The sequence below is a fragment of the Artibeus jamaicensis genome, unplaced genomic scaffold (assembly GCF_021234435.1).
Source record: "Artibeus jamaicensis isolate MK-2021 breed Jamaican fruit bat unplaced genomic scaffold, CSHL_Jam_final contig_685, whole genome shotgun sequence".
NCBI classification, from domain to species: domain Eukaryota; kingdom Metazoa; phylum Chordata; class Mammalia; order Chiroptera; family Phyllostomidae; genus Artibeus; species Artibeus jamaicensis.
The window spans coordinates 10,505,986-10,513,876 of NW_026521924.1; the positions used below are offsets into that span (position 1 = coordinate 10,505,986).

Below are 7,891 nucleotides of genomic sequence, written 5' to 3' on the forward strand. Positions count from 1 at the left end.
ACAGATGCCAAAATCGCTGAGCAGTTTGATTAATTTTCTTCAGCCCAGCATAGGATTATATAAAACTTAGGCTGATGATTGCTTATCAGAAATTGCATAAGATGCACCTGTCACCCAGAATAAATCCAAAGAAGGCTTCTTGTGACTGGCTGCCAAAGGGTCTGCCTGGGTGGGGACTCAGATGTTCCTCTGTCCACCTGGAGAGCATTCCAGCCCCCAAAGGGAAAAACTGCTGGAGAAGCAAGTGAGGCACACAGGGATGGCCAAGAAAAAAAGCTTTGCCTCTTGAGCCTAGGAATCCTGTCATCGGCACCCAGGGAGCTGAGTTCAGGCCAAGGCTACATCATGGGAAATTCTAGGTGAGGTCAGAGCACCTTAGCATCCTGCTAAGGTATAGAACCTCTCTTCCCTCCTTGCCTCAGTTTTCCAGCAGAAAGCCATCAACATCTCGGCATGGTAAGAGACACACACACTCTTTTAAAGGACTCTGTCAGCAGAGCCGTTAACCATCTGGATGCTCATTTGTGGAAAGAAGGTCTGAGACTAGATGACTTCCAAGGGAGTGGTTCTACAGTCTTTACGTACAAGGATCGCTGGGGGAGTTTTAAATTACTGCTGCTCAGGCCACTCCCGAGACCAATTAAAGCAGAATGCCTGGGGACAGTAGCTGGTTCCTCAGGTGATGTGAGTGCGATGGGCAGCCAGGGTTGAGAGTGCTTAATGTCTCCCTTTCTGCTTAGAGTTTACGACTTCCAGCCCGGAGGCGCTGAGAGCCAGGGGCTGGAGAAAATTTCAGGCGGGTCTCTTATATTCCATTAAACAGTCTGTAAAGTACCTACCCTTTGACACAGGGAGTGGCTAGAAAGTTCTACTTCTACACAACAGACGGGAAGAAAGTCTGCGTATGTTGGGAGTTAGGATGTTTTGCCAGGTTCACCGCCAAGTTGATGCCACATGAGGGCGCAGGGAGCAAAGACATGTTTTCTCTAAGCAATTAGTGGATGCAGTGGTTTTTCGTGGGTTTTGGAGGGAAATCCATCTGTCAGCCACCCCAGCAGTCCTCAGCTGTGGGGCCACCTCCAGCAAAGCAACTTCTGTCTCGTCTTTCCTGGTCAGAGGTTAACTTGTGTCACAGGTTTACCTGTGTCTTCCCTTCCAGGTGGCAGTCGAGTTCGACCAGAACGTCTCCATTGCATTCACCTGCCTGAGTGCAGATTGCAAGGTTGTGCACGAATACATCGGTGGCTACATTTTCTTGTCCACCCGCTCCAAGGACCAGAATGAAACACTCGACGAGGACCTGTTCCACAAGCTGACAGGCGGTCAGGAATGATGCGAAGCGGGCCTGCTGGGCCTGCATACAGGGGGTGAGCCAAGGGTGGTCCTCCCGGGACAGTGGGACCCATGGCTCGCACAGGGCGTAGATTCCAGACTGACAGACAATGTATATTCACCACCAGTCACCCAGAGCCCTTGCCTTGTGTCAAAAACACACTGCCTGGCTCACCCCTTTGTACTCTCCTTTCTGCTCTCTGCAGCGGAAGGAACCTTGTGCTCTCTGCAGCGGAAGGAGCTTCAGTTGCCTTTTCTGTAAACTGGGAGGGCAGGAGAAGATAGTACTCTAAGGTTACTCTCAGGCCCAGCGTGTACCTTCAGTTCTGTGACTCACAGGACCTGTAAGTGTACGGCTAGAAGTTCTTCCTGTGCTTATCTGCTCCATTGCCAAGTCAGCATAGAAAACAGAAACTGTAAAACACATGTGGCAAGCACAAATCTTATTCCTCAAACTCAGGTATAAAAAGAAATAGGTCATTCCTTAACAGAACTGCTTTTAGCTCCCATGTTGTGTACACGGCAGGGGGAATCCACGCATTTCCCATGAAGGTCAAGGTCTGGCAGAGTGAGGAGAGGTGGGATTTCCTGATGCCAGTTGGTGACAAGGGATCAGAGCAGTGGCCCTCAATGTCATCAGTCCACAGTGAGTTCTACCAAGGGGACCACTGGCTCAATCTGGTTTGGACACTGGTCCTCTCAGGTTACTGCTGCCTCCCGCAAGTCCCGTTGCATTCTGGGGTCTCAACCAGCTTCATGTCTCTCTTGATGACATGGCTAACACAGGTACAGGGAACCTGTTCCTCAGCTCAGCCCCATGTCTCCACTGCTTCTACCCAGGGCCAGAGCTCAGGAAGAAAGGCCCAGTTCTCTCTGTTCAGGAAACCATCTATCCACATCCGTGCTTCCGATGAAGTCCCCATCCCACTGGTCAGGAGGAGCAGGGCGGGACCCAGGCCAGGCCCATTCCCAAAGCCCACCTTGTTAAAGGGCTGATGGCTTTCCGTCTACAAGGCCTTTGGCTGTTGTGGGGGCAGGGCAGCCTTGCTCTTATCACTGCTCAGTGTTTTCCTGGATTTGGTGTCTGTTTAGGTGACTCCTGGCCTTTCCCGTTAAAGGCCTTGGCTTTCGTAAGTCGAAAGTTGATCATACACTTCTTTTCTCTCTGCCTCTTCTCGAAGACATGAGTGAGGGCCAAGAACAGCTGCCTCAGTTATCATATTCTATTTTGGTTTGTCAGCCCTGGGAGGAGTGGGGCTTTGAGGAAGTAAAAGCAATACCAACAGTAGTGGGAAATACCAGATAGTATATTATTATTTTTTTATGATGTTCTTTTGTCACACAAAGGACTTAGGTTGCCAGGGTAACGCAGACGTTTTGAAGTTCTTCCATTTTGAAGTTCTCCAAAATGGGCCTGGCCAGAGCTCAGATGCCAGAAAACGTCAGCTAGCTGTTGCTTTATTTCCCAAAAAAAGCCTTTTGAGAAGAGAGATCTTCAGAATTACTGGAGCCTCAATGAGGTAGTCTTGCATAGGGGCCCCGGAACCCTGAGTCATAAACTGTCCTTGGAAATCTCTCTCTTTCAGCCTCTCCTTAGAGGTCAGTGTTAGTGGACACTCCGCTGCCTAGAGCCGAACTTCTGAGGCCCACCTTTAAAGCTCAGAGGTGGCTTAGGCACTTGGCAAATCTGATCCGTGTCAAAGAATTTCTTTTGAAATGTTTTATATAGAAACTAGTTGTGAGCATAGTGTGTTAAACTTGGTGTTGGTCATTTCTCTAGAGTCCTGGGCTCTGTGATCTTAGAACCTACTCAGGTCTGTAAAGTTATGTTGGGCCCTACACTAAAACGATGCTCCCTGTTGTGACATTTCACCTATCCGCTGTCGAGTACAGCTCTGTGCAACTTACCAGAGCTGACCTTCAGCACAGCCTTCTCCCTTGGCATTTCAGGGTTGTCTGACATTTCTATGAAAATGCTCAAAGGAGTTGACTGAGTCTAACCAAACTTTCCGGGAACATTTCTCCTGTGTCCACACAGTCACATGCCAGAGGAATAAACAAGTGCAAGACAGAAATCTTCAATGCTGCTGCTATTCCAAAGGGCAACACAAGGACATTTTTTTTACTTAGGGTGCAAAAGGTCACTGACTAATGATGAAGTTTTAAATTAAAGTGCCTTTCAGTCCCATTTGCTTTCTTATCTACACTAGGTTGGGAAATCTGCCTTCATTATTTTTATATGACTTCTAAATTAAATGGTTTATATGGACTTAAATATGTCTAGTGTGTTCTCTGTCATGAAAAAGGATGCGACTTGCAGGTTTAACGTGTGATTTTCCTCACAGTTCTGAGATTTGCGCGTGTTCTCCCCAGCCAGACTGACTTCAAACCTGTTGGTTTTGGCTCCTTTCTCATTGACCTCTGCTAGATTTCATGACATGCCTTCAGCTCTTCTGTTCCAGGTCTATCTTATGGGAAAAATACCAGAGAACAAAAAAAAAAAACCCATCCAGAGGCGGAAGAGCATCAGAGGGTCTCTGATTTAATGGCCAAATATCAAGGGCATTTCTCTGATTTATTAACAGATGGTCCATATGGGCAGTGATGTACTTAACGCAATTCTCACACCAACCCATAGGGGGCAGGAAGAGTTTGCTTTCTCATTTCACAAAGGAGAAAACAGATGGCTCAGCCAGGTGGATGGGAGACTGGGGGAAATAGGTGAAGGGATTGAGAAGTACAAATTGGCAGTTACAAAATAGTCACTCGAATGTAAAGTGCAAGGTAAGGAATATAGTCAGTACTATTGTAATAACTGTATAATGTCTAGGAGGTACTAGACTGGGCGGTGGGGGTACTTCATAAATTATATAAATGTCCAACCACTGTGCTGTACACCGGAAACTAATATAAAACTGAATGTCAACAGCAATTGGAAAACAAAATTAGAAAAGAAAAAAGGTAACTTTGTCCCAGGTAACACCACCAGTAAGCGGTGGAACCAGGTTCAAAACCAGGTTTGTCCAAAGACCACAGAGCTTAAACCTGCAAATCCCATCTTTCCATGTCCATCACTGCTCAGCGCTGAAATGCCTGTGCCCATCCCCAGCCCCAGTGCAGGCTTCCCTGAGTTCCCCATGCCCCTCGCACTGGTAGGACAGGGTGAGGGGTGCTGGGGGCTACCTGCCACAACGTTAGCAGTGGGCGGTACAGGTGGATCAGAAAGTTCTGGGAGCCACAGAAATGAGTTGCCTGGGGAGTGTTTTATTGATTAGCCTGGGAAATTGTTTTTAGTCCCAGGTCAAAAAAGTAAGCAAATGAGCCCTGGTCAGTATGGCTCGGTTGGAACACCATCCCATAAACCAAACCAAAAGGTCACAGGTTCAATTCCCAGTCAGGGCACATACTTAGGTTGTGGGGTTTGAGCGCAACTGGGGCATGTACCAGAGACATCAAATTGATGGTTCTCTCTCTCTCTCTCTCTCTCTCTCTCTCTCTCTCTCTCTCTCTCTCGTCAGTAAACGTATCCTCAGGTGAGGATTTTTTTTTAAGTAAGCAAATAAGTCTTTCATTTGAAAACTCTGGTTTGTAGGCACTAGAAGCCAAAACATCGTGCAATATTTACTTTATAAAATCACTAAAAATGTCTTTTAATCATTACTTCTTTCTCACTTCAGTACATTTAACATTTATTTTCATTATTTTCCCACACAAGTGTGATTTTCCCACCTCCTACCCTCCCTCCTCTTCTACCCCAGAATCTCTGGGGAAGGGTGATGGTGGAGGAAGCATTTTCCTTCTGATATTTTGCCCTTTTTTTCTCTTATTCTTCCTACCTCCGGGCGCCTTAGGGTGCTGGAAATCATGGATGGAAAAATTAAAGGTGACTCAGCACCTGGCCCTTTGTGGTGTTAAAGTTCCCCCATCCCCTTTCTCAACACCTGGTCCCTCCGGAGCAACACCGAGCGCTATCAGGAGAATAAACCATCGGCCTGCTCCGCACTCTGTCCTCACAAGTGCCTGTGCTGGCGCTGCACTCCCGCTGTTGCAGGTTCTCTGTCTTTAGAGCAGAGCCCTTGGTGCCCAGTAAAAGAGAGGATTCTAGTAAGCCACCCTTGAGCCCGGCGACCCGTGGAAGCCACTTTGGGTAACACCAGGTCACGCAATTCAGAACAAGCCTCCCCACATTTGCCCACACATCCCAGGGTGAACCAAGACTCAGTTACCTCCGAAGAGCCCCTCTGAATTAAAACACATAAATGGAATGGCAATTAGAGGTTTCTCTCTAGTTGCAGCAATGGTCCCAACTAACAACTATGGAAAAGACTAAATAGATTTACTTCCTGACTCACTGTGTGATCTTGAAGTCCCATCATCCCCCTGAGTGCCTCAGTTTCTTCAGCTGTTACAGAGGAAAAATCCCACAGCCACTTCCCCTCAGGGGACCTCCAAATAATGAATGTTGTCTGCAGACTTAGCAGGATATTATTTCTGTTCTTCTGTGTAACCCAGCAGCTCCAGGTCAGGGAGCCGCGTAAGTGCTCACGATATTCTGAAAACCACCAGGGGGACCAGGAGGACCAGCAGATGCGGACTTGCCATGTGTCACTCCCATCATGGGAGATGCACTGATAGGTGAGGATCAGTGAGGATGGGGGGGGGGGGAGCAACTGTGCCTCCTCCAGCGTCGGTGCTACTCAAAGTGTTAGGGAGGCAACAGTGGCAGCAGGGAGGGGGCCACCGTGGCCTGTGAAAGTGCTACAGGTTTGTGATAAACACGGGGTTTAAGACAGAGGCCTTGAGAGACTGTTTTTCTCATTTCTTATGGCTGATGGCCAGGCAGCCATCTGTTCTCTGAGGTGGAGGGGCCTTGTCTTGAGCTACCCCACATTCTGCCAGTGGAAGTTGAGAGGTGAGGCCATTGGCTGCTTCCTGAGATCCCTGGGACGCAGACGTGGGCCCTGGAGGGGAGGCGGAACCATCTGAGAAGTGCCCAGAGCCTCGAGGGAGGGGAGGGTTCAAAGCCCCAGGCCTGTGTTGTCTGACTCAGAGGTCTTAGTGGCCCAAAACAGGGCCCCTGGCAGAAGAGCAAGTGAGGTTACAAAAAAAAATTTTTTTTTAGAAATTAGATGTATTTAAGAAGAGTAGAAGGTTACACAGGACTGGAGCTCAACACATAGGCACAAAGTGTTGATGATGGGGTGGCGAGTTTAGGCCTTGTACCTTGTACCTGGTTTGGGCTGGAACAGAAAAGCCCACTTGTGCTCACTATGGTGGTCAGGAGAGAGCAAGGTCACTTCTGCTGGCAACGCTGTGGAAGGCCAGGGGGCCAGTGCTGTAACAGTGGGGTCTCCAGGAACCGGGCAGGGCTGGGGGTGGGGGTGCTTACAAAGGGGCCCTGGATCTCTGTGCTACCACCTAAAATGTTCCCTAAGAGCCAGGCCAGCCCATATGACCCAGTGTCGTCTTAATAAATGTAGCAGGACCAGTGTTTCTTTCTAGGTGCTCCGAAGGCCACACACCCAACTTCAAAATGGAAAGGACCCCCATTGCTATGGAGAGTTGGATACTGAAATTAAACCCACATAGATGACAGCTTGAGGCCTTGCTCTTCAGAATGTGGCCCTTGGACCAACAGCACTTGTCAGCAATGCAGAATCTCACAGGACCAGGACTAGGGTGAATCAAGCGAGGCACCAGGGCACAACATTTAAGGAGCCTTCACGAACATAAGGGCCGTGCAGTGCCAGGCTAGGCGTCTCTTTGCCCTGCCCTGGTACACACTAAAGTTTGAGAAGCTCTGACCTAAGACACGTAGCATGCAGGGAGGCAGGGGGAGGAATTGTCGAATCAGAGTGTAAATGCCAGAAACTCTGTAAGTGTACTGAGCTAACCAATGTCCCCTGCAACTTCATCTCTACCCAGAACCTGTGAGTAACAACTTATTTGGAATAAGGCCTTCAAAGAGGTAATCAAGTTAACAGGAGGTCATACTAAGCTGGGTGAGTCCTCAATCCAGTATGACTGGTGTCCTTAGAAGAAGAGAAGAGACACAGAGACAGGGAGGTAGAGGGCCAGGTGACACTGGTCTCGGCCAGACCACAGTGATGCAGCCGCAAACCAAGGAGAGCTGGCAGCCACCCGAACCAGAAAGGGGCCAGGAGGGCTCCTCCCCGAGAGCCTTCAGAGAGAGCATGGTCCTGCTTACGCTGGACGTGTAGAGTCCAGAACTGTGAGAAAATTAATTTCTGTCTGAAGCCACCAGGCTTGTGGTAATTTGTTAGGGCAGTTCTAGGAAAAGAATGCAGCCAGAATTTTTACATCTTTAAAAATGGAGGCACTGCCTTCTGCACCATGTCACTGGGCTATTGGAAAGAATATGTGAGAGAATAATAAAAGACGTTTTAAAAGCTATAAAATGCAATACAAATGTAAAGTATTTTTATTTTTAATAAGAACATTTTTTCAACTATAAAAGTAGTTTTGTAGATGTCGTCAAAAAAGTATGACAGTTTGTGTGATAGCTGGATTATTACTCAGCAAATACTTGCTTCTCTCC

The 7,891-nt window shown here is 48.1% G+C and overlaps 1 protein-coding gene across 3 annotated transcripts in view; it reads left to right on the plus strand.

Moving 5' to 3' along the window:
* FERMT1 (FERM domain containing kindlin 1) overlaps positions 1 to 3,592 on the plus strand; it is a 38,624-nt gene extending 35,032 nt beyond the window's left edge. For all 3 annotated transcript variants that reach the window (XM_053671056.1, XM_037147818.2, XM_037147819.2), the window contains one exon: positions 1,160 to 3,592. In XM_053671056.1, the coding sequence (XP_053527031.1) occupies positions 1,160 to 1,333 (174 nt within the window). In that variant the 3' untranslated portion in view covers positions 1,334 to 3,592. The remainder of the gene's footprint in view (positions 1 to 1,159) is intronic.
* The last annotated feature ends 4,299 nt before the right edge of the window (positions 3,593 to 7,891 follow it).